This window comes from Ursus arctos, unplaced genomic scaffold (genome assembly GCF_023065955.2).
Source record: "Ursus arctos isolate Adak ecotype North America unplaced genomic scaffold, UrsArc2.0 scaffold_21, whole genome shotgun sequence".
Classification (NCBI taxonomy): Eukaryota; Metazoa; Chordata; class Mammalia; order Carnivora; family Ursidae; genus Ursus; species Ursus arctos.
The window spans coordinates 39,184,273-39,202,190 of NW_026622886.1; the positions used below are offsets into that span (position 1 = coordinate 39,184,273).

At 34.6% G+C, this 17,918-nt stretch overlaps 1 protein-coding gene across 6 annotated transcripts in view; it reads right to left on the bottom strand.

Annotated features, from left to right (window-relative positions):
* RAB3IP (RAB3A interacting protein) overlaps positions 1-17,918 on the bottom strand; it is a 132,599-nt gene that overhangs the window by 15,844 nt on the left and 98,837 nt on the right. For all 6 annotated transcript variants that reach the window (XM_048217889.2, XM_048217890.2, XM_026500048.4 and 3 more), the window contains 3 exons: positions 12,775-13,050; positions 11,777-12,035; positions 1,323-1,418 (listed from right to left, as the gene is read on the bottom strand). In XM_048217889.2, coding sequence (XP_048073846.1) covers positions 1,323-1,418; positions 11,777-12,035; positions 12,775-13,025 — 606 coding nt within the window. In that variant the 5' untranslated portion in view covers positions 13,026-13,050. The remainder of the gene's footprint in view (positions 1-1,322; positions 1,419-11,776; positions 12,036-12,774; positions 13,051-17,918) is intronic.

Here is a 17,918-nt window from a genome sequence, read left to right on the forward strand (position 1 = left end):
ATTTTCTAAAATCTTTCACTACAAAGTTTTAAAAACAAATTTTTAGAGAAAAAATAATTATTTTATTTAAAATAAATTATTTAAATTATTAAATTATTTAAAAATAATTATTTTTTTAAAATTTTTATTTTTGTAAGTAATGTCTGCCCCCAACATGGGGTTCAATTTAAGACCCTGAGATCAAGAATCACATGCTCTACTGAGTGAGCCAGCTGTCCTCTCCCCACCCCCCAGGTTTACAACTTATAAAAGTTGCCAAAATGATCAAGCAGTATGACTAGCATTTCGGGGCCAAAGCCAAGAACGCTGGTTAATTTTATGTGCCAACCTGACTAGGCTACCCGATGCCCAGGTATTTGGTCAAACACTATTCTGGGTATTTCTATGAAGGTGTTTCTGGATGAGATTAACATTTGAATGGGTATGTTAACTAAGTCAGATTGTTCTCCATAATGTGGCCCGGCCTCATCCAATTAGCTGACGGGCTAAATAGAACAAAAAGGCTGATCCCCATGGAATACAAAAGAATTTTCCTGCCTTCAAACTTCAAGTGAAACATCAGCTCTTGTCGGGTCTTAAGCCTGTGAGCCTTGGGACTAGAACTGCACCATCAGTTCTCTGGTTCTCAAGCATATGGACTTGGACTATAATTATACTATCTGCTCTCCTGGGTCTCCAGCCTGCTAACTCACCCTGCAGATCTTGGGAAGAGCCAGCCTCCATAATCGCCTCATTCCTTATTATCGGTCTCTTTCTGTATACTCTGTATGTATATATACATATCTTATCGGTTCTATTTCTCTGGAGAACCCTGACTAATACATCAAAAATACAAAATGATAATGTCAATGGCACCCCTCATGAGAAAGACTGCTCAAACTGGGCAGAAACTGTGGTCCTGTTGGCAAGCTGGAGATAAACAGGTGGGCCTTCTAACAAGTAGATGGGCCTTCTAACAATCCTCAAACAATTGTCTATCAGATAGCTACCTCAAGGGCTTGTTCTCTTTGTTGTGGAGTCATAAGATTACCCTAAAGCAGCCCCTAAACACTTGATAAAAACCAAATTAAAATATACCTCCTTTCTTTCCACATGGGCGTTTTTTAAACAACCTGGTACTGGTAACCCACAGGGTCTTTTCCTTTTCCCATCATTTTTTAAGTTGCAGACTCTACATTTCTTAAAGAATTAATTTTTCTTAGATGACTTATAAATTACGTGTGAAGCTAAGCATATCTTTTCCAAGATTCCCTCAAAAAACAATTCTATCAATATGTAAAAAATCAAGATGTTGCTCTTGGCCAAGACATAAATAGACCAACCTCAAACAGACTAGCTGTGAGCTCCTCCAATTCCTGTCCAAGTTGATCTCGTACTTTAGAAAGCCTCTCACACTCTTCATCTTTTAACTTCAGTTCCTATGAGAAATTGATCATTTTATTTTGAATTTCCATGGTTTGAAGTTAGATTCAGCAGACTATATAATCTTTACTAATAAAATTACAAATTATTAATACTGTCCCCTCCTACAATGTTCACACTGAAAATATTTAGCACTTTCTATGTGGAAGACAATCAGGCAAATCTAAAATTATAAATAATTCTAACTCACATATTAAGTTTTCATGTTTCTTCCACGAGACATCCAAAGATTAAGCATGACTTACATATTACATGTGAAAATAAACAATTAAATGACTTCATTCTTTTTCCCTTTTCTCTGAACATATTTCCATCAAGCAAGGAATCTAACTGCATTTGTCCATTTCAATAAAAACTCAGTGGGCTTTTTTCGTATTTACTTTAAAATTTGCTCACTTATGGATAACTTTATGTACCATATGGCAATTAGTCTAAAGTTTCCATTAGGAGACTATACCCATTTAGTACTGCACCAGAGGCAAATGATACATATTTGCACTAAAAACTAAGAAAAATGTTAATGACAAAATCACACCCTCATTTATACATGACTTCTCAAAAGGAGTCACGTAGATGTGTAAAAAATCCTTTAAGATGCAATTTTGTATGTTGCCCTAAATTAATCTTTCAAATTTAGGGATTAAAAAATCCAAGCTTCCTATATATTGGTCACAATTACATTAATAAAATAATGGGTTAGTTGTATTGTAATTGTGGTAGCAGCATAGCTTTTGAATCCCCCAAAGACAACTCCTGAAAACCAAATACACCAACTGAAATATCGAAAGAACCCAATGACCACGAAATCTTCCACACTAGGTAAGGGAATCCCCACAAATCATAGGCTACAAGAGAAGTGGCTACACTGCCAATATGGCAGAATCAGCAACTATGTGGAAGGGACAGCAGGAAGTGGAAGAGACTAGAGGTAGCCTATGAAGCCTCAAAACCCAAAAATCATTACATATACCCCAAAGGAGAGGACTTGACCTTAGTGGAAACTGGGAGAATACGAGAACAAATGGAGAAAAAGGAAAAACAGGCTGCAAGTTGCAGGTGGAGGATGAAACCCTATATGCAGTCCTGAGGCAGCAAACAGTACCGTAAAGCCCTTAACTCTCAGGAACTGCAGAACATCCAGCAAAGAGACCCTTCCAGGACACAGCCCACCTCAAGGGAAAAACTCATGAAATCTGAAACCAAATTGCAAGACAGGAATAATGGAGACTAAGAGAGAGAAGGCTCAGACATTAAAGAAGAAAGAGGGTGGCAAGGTTCCAAAGCAAAAAGATCACAGAAGGTAGGATAAAAGTATTTTCCTTCTAGGTCTAGAAATATTATTTCTAGACATAATGTAAAACGCTGTAAATTTTGCAGAGACACTGGGCTAGAGGAGAAAACCTTCTTGAACAAGGCTTACCTCCGAGAGACAGAAGTGGTTACACAGATAACGCCAGTAACAACAGAAGGGAAAGCCCTTGAACATAAAATTGAGAAAGCTATCTTAGTTTATTCTACTCCTTCACAGGAGCCTCCTCCTGGCAGTTCAGAGAAATCCAATCCATTTAAACATGGAAAACAAACACAAATTGTGAAGCTACCATAATAAAAAAGTTAAAGGCAAAGCCAAGTCACCTTTATAAGGTAAAGACAATCAGACTGGTATTAAATGTCAATAGCATAAAGCTAGAAAATAGCAGAATAACATTTTGAAGATACTCAAGGAAAAAATGTGAAATGAGGGTTTTATATCTAGCCAAAGTGTCCTTCAAGTGTTAAGGACAGAGACCAAGAATTGGTCTAAACCTATAGAACTTTAGAGAATACATCTCGTATAAGCATGATTCAGGGATCAAGAACAGAGATTCACATAATCCAGAAGAAGCTGAAGAAGCTTTAACACTAAGGAACTGGGGTTGAGAAGCAAATATATTTCACTGTAGAACTACAACTAAAAGACGAGCATATCAAGGAAATGAAATGACAAGCCACAAACTGGAGAAAGCACTTGCAAAAGACCTATCTGATAAAGGACTGTTATAAAAAATACATAAATTCTTAAAACTCAACAGTAAGAAAACAAATAACCTGAATGAAAGATGGGCAAAAGATCTGAACAGACACTTCAACAAAGAGGATATAGAGAAGGCAAATACGCATATGAAAAGATACTCCATATTATATGTCATTGGGTAAATGCAAATTAAAACAATAATGATACACACCGATTAGAACTGCCAAAATCCAGAACACTGACAATACTAAATGCTGACAAGAATGGGAAGCAATAGGTACTCTCATACATTGCTCCTGGGAATGCAAAATGGCATAGCTATTTTAAAAGACAGTTTGGCCATTTTCTAACCAAACTAAACATACTCTTAACCATATGATTCAGCAATCTCACTCCTTAGTACTTACCCAAAGGAGCTGAAAACATGTCTACACAAAAACCTGCACACAGATGTTTATACATTCATAATTGCCAAAACTTGGAAACAACCAAAATGTCCTCAGCACGTGAATGAACAAACTCTGGTACATCCAGATAATGGAATATTACTCCGTATTAAAAGGAAATAAGTTACGAAGTCACGAAAAGACATGGAGGAAAATAAATGCATATTATTAAATAAAAGAATCCAATCTGAAAAGGCAACATCCTGTATAATTCCAACTGTATGACATTCTGGAGAAGGTAAAAATACGGAGACCGTAAAAAGATCGATGGTTGTTAGCATTTAGTGGGTGGGGAGGAATAAATAGAGTATAGAGGATTTTTAGGGCAGTGAAAGTATTCTGGATAATACTACAACAGTTGATACATGTCATTATACACTTATCAAAATCAACAGAACATACAACAAAGGGAATCCTAATAGAAACTCTGGACTCTGGGGGATAATGATATGCCAATCTAGGGTCATCGATTATAATAAATGTACCGTTCATAATGTTGAGGGGCTGTGCAAGTGTGGGGACAAGAGTGAATAGGAACTCTGTACCACCCTCAAAATTTTACTGTGAATTTAAAATTGCTCTAAAAAATAAAGTCTATTTTTTTTAATAGGGATAAAGCTGACAAAACAGTTATTGAAATGTTATAAGCTTTAGGAATATAAAAATAATACACACACAAAATATAAGAGAAAGATGACATTAAATTCACAAATTTCTTAAATATTAATGGGAGGTAAAGGGCTGTAACTTGAGGCACACAACTCAACTAGTATAAACCTAAATGTATCTAAGAGCATAGAGATTAACACTGAGATAATAGTCTGACTAAAATCAAATGATATAAGAGAAAAACAGTAACTAGATAAGTTTAGTATTGCTTATGGGAGGGCACAAAGGCAGTATCTAAAGAAAGGCTAAGATATAGATATCTATATATATATCTTGAATTAAAGAGAGGTAACAACTAGGATGGAAATCAAACCTTCCAAGGTACCAAAAAGGAGGAGGACACAAAGAAAACAGAGCACATAGGAAAAGTCTGTATACACACACAGTAGACATCTGAAAGCTATGTGACAGAAACAAGCCCAAATGGAGCATGTTTATCAATAAATATGCATACATATAACTCACCTAATTAAAAAGAAAATGATTTTCAGATTGGCTTAAAAAAGCAAAATCCATCTCTATGCTCTAGATAAGAGACATACCTAAAACAAAGTGATTCAGACAGATTAAAAGAAAGGGCAGAAGTCTACTAAAAAGTATAATACAAATAAAAATAAAATAGGAATCTGAATCTGGTATCAGACTAGACAGAATACAGGACAAAAACCATTGAAAACAAAAAATCTTCACAATGCTGAAGACCACAATGCAAAATGAAAACTTTAAAATACTGACAAATACAGAAACACAAAGGTAGGCCTAAACAAACAGGAAGAAGGACATACCATGTTCTTGAGTAGAAAGACATCATAAAGATGCCAATTCTCCCAGAGTTAATCTATAAATCTATAACTGCATAAATTTAATGCCAAGTTCTTTCAAACTCCAAAATTTCACTATTTTGTAATTACATATGAAAACTAAGTCAATTCATTCAACATTTCCTACTAGGTGGTCACTACAGTAATCCTCAAGCTACAAAACCAAGTAAGATACTGCTCCTTGAGAAATCTGCCATCGGTTAGAGCAATACATATGTCATTCATGAGGGGAAAATTCTTGAATAGCTCCCTACCATGTACCAAAGTGGTATAAACCTCACCCTAATTCTAGAAGCCCTCTACATGTGTTCAATTTCCCTCTTCAGAGTTTTCTCCCTTGATCCATACTCCAAAGCTAGAGTTAAACTGATCTGATTCACTCATTTCACTCCCCAGCCTGAGCCCATCCGTCTAGTCTAATCTCTTCCCCATAAACATCTGACTACTTTCTCTCTATGCTTTGAGATCTATCCTCAATCTACCTATATGAAGTCAAAATCATATTTCATGTGAATATTTTTTAGAATTTCTACTTTTCATGATCAGAATCTTATATTGTATAACTATACATATCCTATATGTATACATATACATACACTGTATATATGTATATATACACATATACTATATTGTAACATAGTTATTGAAAATTCATTCCTTCAACAAACATTAACTTTGTGTTGATTGAATGCTAATTTTTTGTTAGCATCAGGCATTCATCTAGGTGCTCGAGACACAGAAAAGTGAGACCCGGTTAATGATTTTCACAAATACCCTGTTGAGGGTAGCAAATCTTTAAACAGATTCACAGGGCAATTTGATAAGGGCTATAGTAGTGTGTATACACACCAGAAAAAGCAGGAGTTTGCCAAATGTAGAAGAAGGAATAAAAGAGTATGTTTTATAGTAGCCAAAGACGAGAAGGGATGAACACCACAAAAAGATAATGCCAGAAAATTAAGTGTATGCCCCATCCTAAAAAGCACTGACTTGGAAATCAGGGCCATGGGAAGTCACTGAAGGATTTTAAACAGGATAGCAACAATCAGATTTGCAATTCAAAATTGTTACTTGGAAGTATGGCGAGGTTGCTGAGGTTTAAAATACAAAAAAAAGGCTAGAGACAAGAAAAATAGTTCACTGATTACTGCTGTATTTCAGGCAAGAGATACAAATTTAGAATGGTTGTACTGGAGAAAAAAAAATTTAGAGATATTCAAAACACAGAACATCAGGACTCTGATCAAGTATATTCTATCAAACTTAAGACTGGTCTTTAAAATAAACATTTTATATTATCAAGAATGAAAAAAAATGCTGTCAATGAAACTACATTTTTTTTTCACTTAGAATTTTCATTTTACATTTATAGTAAGAACTCTTTTAAGCTGACAGAGATTTTTTTTTATATACCTTTATGTTTCAATGTCCTATCATAGTGAGGTCATTTTGAAGATATTTAAGTCAGTAATTAAGACCAACAAATACAGAACCCAACTCACATAATTCAACTGAATTAATCACAACATGAACAACTACGACCAAGTTCACACACAAGTAGGCAAAGATGAGTGTCATGATGGTTAATATGGGAAAAAAATGTACAATTCAGAATCAGTGAAACAGGACCATGTATACATGTCTTTTCTCCCCAACTAGTAAACACCTAAAGACAGGGTCAAATCTAATTTATTTTTGCCCCCATGAGGCCTTGTACAATGCTGTCAGTACTAGGACAGAGAACTTATCTGTTTATGAAAGAACATAGTACATGTTTATGAACATCCATAGCCACAGTTGGTAGGACCATGCTGAATGTGAATTTGACACAGGTATGTGTTTCTGAGTGACTTTATCTGGGCTGCAAGCTATTCCACTAAATTTTTATTTTCCAAGTTATTTCATTCTCTTTTAAAGAAAAATAATTAAAAATTGGAAGTAACACATTATACCAGTAGGTATCACACTTAGCAAATATAAGAATCAACAAGGGAGTTTATTAAAAATGCATATCCTCAAGCCTCAAAACAATAATTTTATTTCAGCAGAATCTGGGGTAGAGTCCAGGAAGCAACATTTTAATAAAGGTAAACTAAAGACCAACTTCCACCTCAGAAGTCCATCAAAACTGGTCTTCAGCAGCGACCTATGGAAGGCCAAATAAGTGAAGAACTACATCACCTCTGGCATCCCTGCACCTTGATCACGAGGGTATTCCCCCTATACACAGTATGGATTTGTAGCTGGGGAGTGACAGCCCAGCCAGGGACTACATTTCCCAGCCACCACACATCTAAGTATCAGCAGAAAACTGGTTTGCACCAATGGAATGTGAACAAAAGTTATATGTCACTTCTAAGCCAAGGCTTCTTAGAAACAGGTGTGCCTTCTCAAGCTTTCTTTTCCCTTCATCTCATTGGTTAGATACAGATAACAATAAAATTCGAAAAGACTACAAAGATCCAAGACAGAAGAAACACAGATCCCTGAATTATTTCATAAAGAACCACATACCAACTATGTGCATCTGCTGCAGAATGCTCAATAAATAAAAATTAATTTCTTTTAGGTTAAGTCACTAAAATTAAGGGGTTGCTTACAAGCAGCTAGCATATCCCTAACTAATATGTGTGTCTATTCTACAATAATGTCACTGTACACACATATATATATTCATTCAATCAACAAAATGTATTGAGAACCCATTATGTGTTCAAAACGTAAGCTTGAGCAACAAACACTTGCAATCTCTATCCTCATGAAGCTCAAAATTACTGGAGCATGTGTAATAAGTGCATGTTTTTGTGTCAGGGTTACTGGGATGGTGCAGAATAAATAATATAAACAGAAACAGAACTCTGACTCCCAATCAAGTAACAGGGATCATATTTACAACCCCATCTGACACAACCAAAAAACTGGAAAGAAATTACATAAAACAATTTTTAAGACACTAGGCACCCGGCAGCAGACAGTGATCCTCCAAATATGGGAAACAAATTAGGTGAGCCCTACAATTTGGCCCAACTTATCACCCAAAAAGATGAAAGCATTATTAGACAGGATTAAAACACTTACTAAACTGAATTTCATATGTCTTGAGAAGCTAGAGGAAAGACTGAAGTTATTAAAAAGAGCGAAAAAATATTAAAGAGACCCAAATCAAACTTTCAGAGACAAAAACCACAATGTCTGAGATAAAAAATATACTGCATAGGATTTACAGATTAAATTTGCAGAAGAAAGGAGGAGTGACACTGAAGAAAGAGATAGCAACAGAAACTATCCACAATGAAACACAAAGAGGAAAAAAAAAAGATTATAACATAAATGAACAGAACACCAGTGAGCTGTGGAACAACTTGAAGCAGCCTACTGAATGTGTAATAGGAGTCTGGAAGGAGAGAAGAGATAGGGGAGGCATGTAAAAGTTTTTTAAGAAGTAATAGCCTAAATTTCCCAAATCCAATGAAAATTAACAAACTACAGATTCAAGAAGCTCAACCAATCCCAAGCACAAGGAACATGAAGAAAACTACACCAAGGTACACCATAATCAAACTGCTAACAGCCAGTGCTAAAGAGGAATCTTACATCACATGCAGAGGAACAAAGGATAACACCTCACTTCTTGTGAGAAACAATGCTAGCTAGAAGACACTGGAGCAACATCTTTAAAGTACTAAAAGGAAAAACTATCAACCTAAAATTCTTTACCAAGTGAAAATATCTTTCAAAAACAAAGGTGAGGAAAAGACACCTTTTCAGGTACATAACAACTAAAAATAATTTATCGCCAGTAAACATACACAACAAAAATGTTAAATGATGTCCTACTGGTAGAAGAAAAATGATTATCAGATGGAAATCAGGATTCACATGAAGAAATGAAGAGCAATGGAAATGGCAGCTATATGGGTAAATACAAAGATTATTTTCTTATCATCTAAATCTCTTTAAAAGATAATCAATTGTTCAAGCAAAAAACAGTAACAGTGCATCGTGGAGTTTAAACATACGAACAAGTGAAATATATTACAACTGTAGCACAAAGGCTACAGATAGAAGTACACTTTTGTAAGGTTCTTACGTTATATGTGAGGTAGTAAAACATTACCAGAAGATAGACAGGAATAAGTTAAATACGTATACCATAAACCCTAAAGCAATCACTGAATTAGTACAACAAAGGTATATAGCTAATCAGCCAAAGGACATAAGATGAAACCATTAAAAAAAAAAAATGTGGAATTAATCCAAAAGAAGGCATAAAAGGAAAAAGAAGAAAAAGGAATAGATGGAATAAATAGAAAACAAAACAGTACAATGGCAGATTTAAACAAAACCATATTGGTAACACATTAAATGTAAATGGTCTAAATATACCAATTAAAAGGTAGGGATTACTAGAAAGGAGAAAAAAAACAAAACCTAATCATATATCACCTGCAAGAAACTAACTTTATATAGGAAGACCAAAATAGGTTAAATGTACAAGAATAAAAAAATGGTAACTATCTGGTCTCTCTTAAAAGAATAATCAGAATAAAGAGAACGGCTATAGACATAATTTTGATTCACAAGTTGCTATAATTCAAGAAATATTTTCATATTCAAGAGGCATTTTCAAGCCTGAGCTCTAAGTATTAATACTATCTTGTACTCTTCAAAATTCACCATATATATATGTTCACATCATTATTATTTCAATTACCTCAAAAGGAGCTCTAAATACAGCAAATTAAAGATTTCAAAAGAAATTTCCAACCTGAGCTAAGAAATTAGCAATCTATCAATAAGGAACCACCAATATATTCTCAATGACGGATATATATGTTCATTAGTTTACCTCTATATAAACTGTAATTTCACTTAATACTGTATATGAAAACAACAGAGTCTGATCCAGATGACAGAAGCCAAATACAATAACCTCTCAGCAACACCTTCCCTTTGGAAAAAGATAAAAAAGGCTATTGATTTTTCTTTGATAAAATATATTTAACCAAAAATGTTTTAATATACCTGCATGGCTATTTAGTTATCAACCATTCACTGGAACATTAATAAGAAGACATATATTCCAGGCATTGTATTGTATTATGCTAAGCACCAGGGATACAAAAATCAGTGTTAAACTCTTAAGAGACAGGGGCGCCTGGGTGGCACAGCTGTTAAGCGTCTGCCTTCGGCTCAGGGCATGATCCCAGCGTTATGGGATCGAGCCCCACATCAGGCTCCTCCGCATGAGCCTGCTTCTTCCTCTCCCACTCCCCCTGCTTGTGTCCCCTCTCTCGCTGGCTATCTCTATCTCTGTCAAATAAATAAATAAAGTCTTAAAAAAAAAAAAAAACTCTTAAGACACAAGTCTGGTAGCAAAGAGGTGGGAATGTATGTTTGTGAAGTGTCATAACATGCTAAAAATTACACATATAAAATGTCCTATCTTATCAAGTTTCTAATGTGAATTGGTCCACTGACCTAACTTGTCAAATTTACATAGTAGTTCATATTATTCCTTTACTGTATTTCTGACATCTGCAGCATCTGCAGTGACATCCTGTTTCATTACTGCTATTAATAATTTGTCTTTTTTTGTCAGTCTTCTTAGATGTGTCATTTTGTTGATTTCTTTTAAGAATCAGCACTTTGTTTCATTCATCTTCTCTAGACTTTCCAATTGTCAATTTCATTAATTTCTGCTCTTTATTACTTCCTTCCTTCTGCTTGCTCTGATTTTGCTATTTTTTCCTGAGTTCTTAAAGTAAGAGCTTAGACTGCTGATTTAAGACTTTTCCTTCTAATTATAAATATTTGGTGCTATAAATTTCCCTCTGAAATGTAATTACAGTCACAGAAAAAGAGTAAGACATAGCCACAAATTTGGGAATAGATAGCAGAAATTTTAAAAATGACCAAATGGGAAATACAACAAATTACCAAGAAAAGAAAACTCTCCAAGGTAAGGTACAGAAAATATTCAAGCCCAGCTGAATGGCAAAGGTAATTATTACTAAACAATTCCTCAAAACAAAATGACTTGGACCTAAATGACTCCAAGTGAAGGACCATAAAGTCAACTACATACAAGAAGGGGAAAACCCACACATGGAACATAACCCACGAAATCTGCATTGATGATGACTTAAGACAGGGAGCAGGCAATGTAGGCAACACAAAAAGAGTTTCAGATTCTCATTTTTCCAGTGAGTACTCTCAGATGAGCTTCTTTACTACTCCACCAACTTCCCAGATGCCTAGATGCTGCCCAACAGGAGCTGAGGCTGTGCATATGGAAAGGTAAATGTAGAACTGCAATGATTTCATTTGAGTTGCCCCACATCATGAATACATGTTAATTTCAAATACAAAACACGGAAGAATATAGCATCTTTTTTGCTTACCCTCTGAGCTTTTGCAAGTTCTTCTTTTAATCTTTCATAGCCCTTTTCTCTGACTTCCAAAACAGATGGGCTTCGTAAACGGGACAGACTATCAGTACTCAACCCAAAAATATCGTCACTGCCATCACAAGCCTCTGTTATAGTAGCACCCTGTAAAAACTCCCTCTCTGCATTACAGTTGTCCTTTTTCGTAGTTAATTTTGTTATCCCAGCTGTGACTCCAGAGGTAGAACAAGGCGCTGGATCTGTAACATGGATGCTGTAAAGGACAGTTCAGAAAACATCAGCATATGCTCACAAAGAACTGGCATAAACACAAAGGTCTAGAACTGCACGATCCAATGTGATAGCCACTATATTTAATTAATAGCATTAATGTAAAAATTAAATTAACTTATAAATTAATTATTAATTAAAAATTAAAATCAGTCAAAGCTAAAGCTAACACATTTCAAGTCTAGCAGCCACAAGCGGCCAATGACTATCACCTTTTCATCATCACAGAAAGTTCTATTTAATAGTGCTACTCTAGAACAGGGGTCAGCAAACTAAATGCAGACTAAATCCAGCCTGCTACCTGTTTTGCAAGGCTCATAAGCCAAGATTTATTTTTACATTCTCAAGGGGTTAAAAAAAATCGAAATAATAATATTTTGTGGCACAGGAAAATGATATAAAACTCAAAATTCAGTGTCCATACATAAAGTTATATTGGAGTTTATTCATTTATGTACCATCTGTGGCTACTTTCAGACTTTAACAGCAGAGCTGAACAGCTGCAACAGAGGCTGTATGGCTGGCAAAGCCTAAAATACTTAAAACCTGGCCCTTTACGTAGAAAGTTTGCTGACCCCTGCTCTTGAACATTAACACATACTGCTCCTCCTTGTGGACAAGCTTATTCAAATTTTCTAAAATATTAAAACTTAAGACAACCAAGCAAACTGTCCATTTGTTTAACATGATACTCCAAAATAAGGATCTTGATGATCTCCTACCTGATACTAGATATTTCTGCACAATTTAAACGTCTGGGGGATGAATACACAGGTTGTGTGGGAAGGTCGGAAACATCTAAGGCATTAGCCTGAATAGGGGCAGAGCACAGAGCTGAAGGATGTGGCCGATAGATGACACCTGGTGAGGTAGTCTGCTCTTGAGTTCCTGATTCATACACACCAAGAAGGTCTGGAGAAGTAGGTGAAGCAAGGTTTACTTCATGGAAGCCTTCCAAGGGGTCATTAGCCATAGCAAAAGCCTCATCATAAGATAACCTATGTTAAAACAAAAAGCAGGCAGTTATTTTGATAGTGACGTTTAAAATTAAATTAAGATGTATAACTTATAAAACATGGTTAACAGTCCATTATAAAGTATAAACTTAAAAGAGCAAAGGAAAAAATACCATAATCATTTAACATTTATTAAGTGACCTCAGAGTATAAATATTGCAAAAGGCAAAAATCTGACTTGAAATAACCTTGAAAGTTATAGCTAATGCTGTTAAACTGAGTAAATAAAGTACAATGAAGAAGAAATAAAAATTTGCTTAATATTTTTAACTTTTCCATGATACGACATTGGTTAGAGTAAGTAAGAGAGGCAGTAAAGATACGTACATATACGCACATGCTTGGAATGAAATATATACATTACACTGTATAGTTGACACTTGAACAACACAGCAGTTGGGGCACCAAATCCTACACAGTTGAAAATCCATGTACAATTTTTGACTCCCCAAAATCTTAACTACTGTTAGCCTCCTGTTGACCAGAAACCTTACCAATAACATAAAGAGTCAACTAACATGTATTTTTGTATTATATGTATGTAATACATATAATATTCTTGTATTCTTACAATACAGCTAGAGAAAATATTAAGAAAATCATAAGGAAAATACATTTACAGTACTGTATTGTATTTATTCAAAAAATCCACATATAAGTGGACCCGTATAGTTAAAACTCATGTTGATCAAGGATCAACTGATAATCTCAAATTTAGGTAAGAGTTGCAGAGTTTTTATATACCTTTCACCCAGATTATGAAACTGTTAACATTTTGGACCATCTGAGAATAGGTTTTTCAGGCATGTTGCCCGTTATTGCTCAGTATCTCAATATATATATCTTAAGTACAAGGACATTTTCTTTTCTAACCACAAAACTATCAAAATCAGGAAGTTAACACTAATCGATATGACCATCCAATCAACAGGCCCCAGTCAAATTTCACAGATTGTCTCAATAATGGTCTTATTTATAGGTCAGGATCCGATCTAGGATAATGTGTTGTCTTTCTCTAACCCTTAAATTTCTCCTATGATGGGGTAAGAATGGGAATGACAACATTCTCTCCATTCTCCAGGGTGCTGTAAGGATTAAGACAGACAATCCAAATAAAGTACTTAGTAGTGTGCTGTGTAATTGGCATGCAGTATGGCCTCAATAAACATTTGTTACCATAGTCAGCCATTAACAATAACATGGACACTTCAGTTTCTCCATAAGGAAAAAGTATTTCATAACTACTCAATTACATCACAAAGGTTACATTAAAACTAAGAAGTGTTTTTCATTTTTCACGTGAAGAATGTAAATCTTATAAATGCTTTGATTTTCCAGTGTCTACAGAAAAAAGTCCAAACTTAGCCTGAAAATCAAGTCTTCTATGATCTGAACTCAACTTTTCTTCCCAATTTTTTCCTCCCTACAATAAAAATGTGATAATCATGAGTGACACCCTCCCAGAACTTCCCCAAATTCCCAAACACAAGCACCAATGTAGCACCTAATTTCTTCATAACACAAAATATTTCATTCATTAAACTGAAAAATTCTACTTTTTCATATCCTTAATAAAAAGTGTTTAAAATAAGACAGAGAACAAAAAGGCTGCAGTAAAGTTGGGAAAGAAGAGAGGTGACCCAATATGTACACTCTTTCAAAAGCACAATTACAACATGTCACACACCTTCAAGGACATATATGGACAATGAAAACTATAACTATTAAATCTGCAACTGCCAAATTTCAAAACCAATCAACATTTTCTTTGTTGTAGCAAACAGTTTGAGTCCTCAAAATGAAACTAATTTTTGTTTTTTCACCCAAAATATTCACTTGCCAAATGAAACATCATATTGACAAGGAATTTAAAGTGTTTAATACTCAATTCATTATTTTTCATCCAAAAGAATATTTTTCATTCCTTATTCATAATACACACAAGCATACACCAACCATCTAATCCTGAAAATTTCATTTTCACTTGAATATAGTTTACTAATCAATTCACTTTCAAGTAGAAGAGGTTTTCATTAAACTTTGACATTTAATCAGTAACTACTTGATACTTCCTTTCATCAATCCTATATACTTTAAATTCACATCTTTACACATTATAAGTTCACTGAATCATAGAATGTGAAAGCATTTGCAATTCTGGAAATGAAAAGTGGTACAAATCCTACGGAGGAAAATTTGACAATATCTGGCAAAATGACATATTCATTAAACCAACATGCCCACTTTCAGGGCTTTATCCCAAACATAAACTGGCAAAATAAGAAAGAACAGATACACGCATAATGCTAGCAACATTAACAAAAGACCGAGTACAGTCTTGTTACAGCAAAAGACTGAATGAGCTAACGTACATGCTCATAATGGAGCGCTGTACAGCTGTACAAAGAAATGAATAGTATCTACATATGCTATGAAGGGATCGTGAGGATATACTGACAAATTAAAAACCAAGATAAATAACTATGCACAGGAAGCTACCTTTTACCTGAGAAAGGAGGAAATACAAATTTATTTCCATGTACATATATAATTGTATGTGTATATATGACATATAGATGTCTTAGTACGCATACAGACTCATATTTTAGAAGTGGAAGGATAAACAAAAACTAATGAAAACTAATAGAAACAGGGAATCTACAGGAACAGGGAGAGAACAGGAAGAGAAGACAGGCATGAAAGCTAGACTTTTCCAAATGGACCTTGCCTTGTAGATTTGAATTTGAGCTTGGAACCATGTAAGTGATAATACTAAATTTTAAAAAAGAATCCCTAAAAATAAAACAAATAAACTTAGCTGTGTATTGAGACAGTAACTTAACAACACAGAAAAGAGCTATTGCAAGTGGTTTTAAAACATAAAATTGTATACACTTACCAAATATATTCTAAACACAAAAGGATGTGAAGGAAGTTTTTCACTATTTTCAGTAATCATATTATTAATACTGCTGTTATAAAACTATTATTTATAACATTAAGGAAATAAGTTACTATATTAATGTCATTCAGAATTAAGATTTTCAGCATGAGAATATAAATATAAAATCAAAGAAGTAAAAACTCTGAAGTTCTAAATATGGATCAATCAGAAAAAAAAATTTCCATTAAAACAACAAATTCCTAAGTTTATCCACGGAGGTGGTAATAACAATGGTAACCAACTCAGGGTCAATGAGTAAGTACCCCTTGTGCCCAGAGTAATAATACCATTTCCTACAAAAAAAGAACAAGGGCTCCTCAGAGAAATAGCTGATTTCCAGGCCAAGGGCAGTAACGTACAAAAAGACCCTGGAACATCCTGTTATACCAGGAAGCAAGAAAGCTATCAAAGACTACTGGAGTGGTATCAAAAGGATTCCCACTAACCAAAGATAAGACAGTCTGAACATCAAAAAGATAGTATCTGTAAAGAACTGAAACAAAAATATTTTTAAATCGTTGAATTCATGATGATACTAAAAATACAATCAAAATCTGACTGGTCCCCTTGGATTGGTGCTAGGGAGTCAATTCATTATTTTGAACACTGGTAACATTAAAGAATCAGGTACAAGTAGGAACTAATGAGAAAGATAAAGCCCTTGGAAGGGCTTTTCGGGCATGTCTAAAGTACGAAAGCAAAGTATTTATGGAGAATACAAATATGCTATAAACTGAAGCAAAACTAATGAAAACAAAATGCAAGTCTCAAACAGAGGCAGGTCTGAATCCTGCTTCCGTCAAATTAATGGGTCAACCTATGCCTCGGTTCTCGCATATGGAAATGTGTGACTGGGTTGTTTTGTTTTGTTTTGTTTGGAGAGGGAGAGAGCAAGCTCGAGCAGGGGTAGAGCCGGGGAGAGGTAATGGAAAAATCCCACGCAGGCTTCACACCCAGCGTGGAGTCTGATGCAGGGCTCAATCTCACAACCACGAGACCATGACCTGAACTGAAATCAAGAGTCAGGTGCTTAACCAACTGAGCCACCCAAGTGTCCCCTATGCCTGGGTTTTCTACATTTCATGATGAGAATGAAAAGAAACACACATAACACTTAGGACAGCACCTCTGGGCCATGCCTCTACCAACAATGTTTTCATTCTGGAGGATACATTTAATCTTTGTTTAAATTCAAGTCACTTCTGAAAAGATTATTTTAAGATTAAATTCAGTGCTTTTTTCAAGCATACGCAATTTCCATAAAATGTAACTTAGCTGGTAATGAGCCACCAATCTCACTCATCTGAAAATCTTTTGCTCTTTAAAATATATGGAAGCTTTAAGATTTATTTCATATTCAAAGTTTTTATATGAGTAAAATAAGCTGCTATTTTTAAGCAGTAGTATTCTTTGCAACAAGTAATGAGTAATTTAAAAAAATTAATTTCTTTTGGAGATTATCCCAATTCGTAAACTAAACCTGTTAAGGATCACTACCAATGTGTGAAAAAGTTGACCACGTTAAATTCTTATGGGTGAATTACCAAAGCAGCCTACCTGGCTTTATTATTACTGAATTCTAAGCAGTAAAGCTGACATTGAATCATAACGAAAAGCTGACCAAAACAACTTACTTCTGATCACCGTATGTATTTCATGTTATTTCCTCTTTCTAGAAGTCAGTATTATCATAGCAAAAACAGCATTTACTGAAAATTAACTATGTGTGTCAGATACTGTTGCTAAAAATACATGTGAATGTATTAACTCATTTAATGAATGCCTAGAGAAATCCTAATAACATGTCATAAAATTCTTTTTTTCTAATTAACATGAATTTTCTAATTGAAAATAAAAGGCATCCTTAGGATAACTCAAGAAATTAAGATGAATTGCTGATACAATA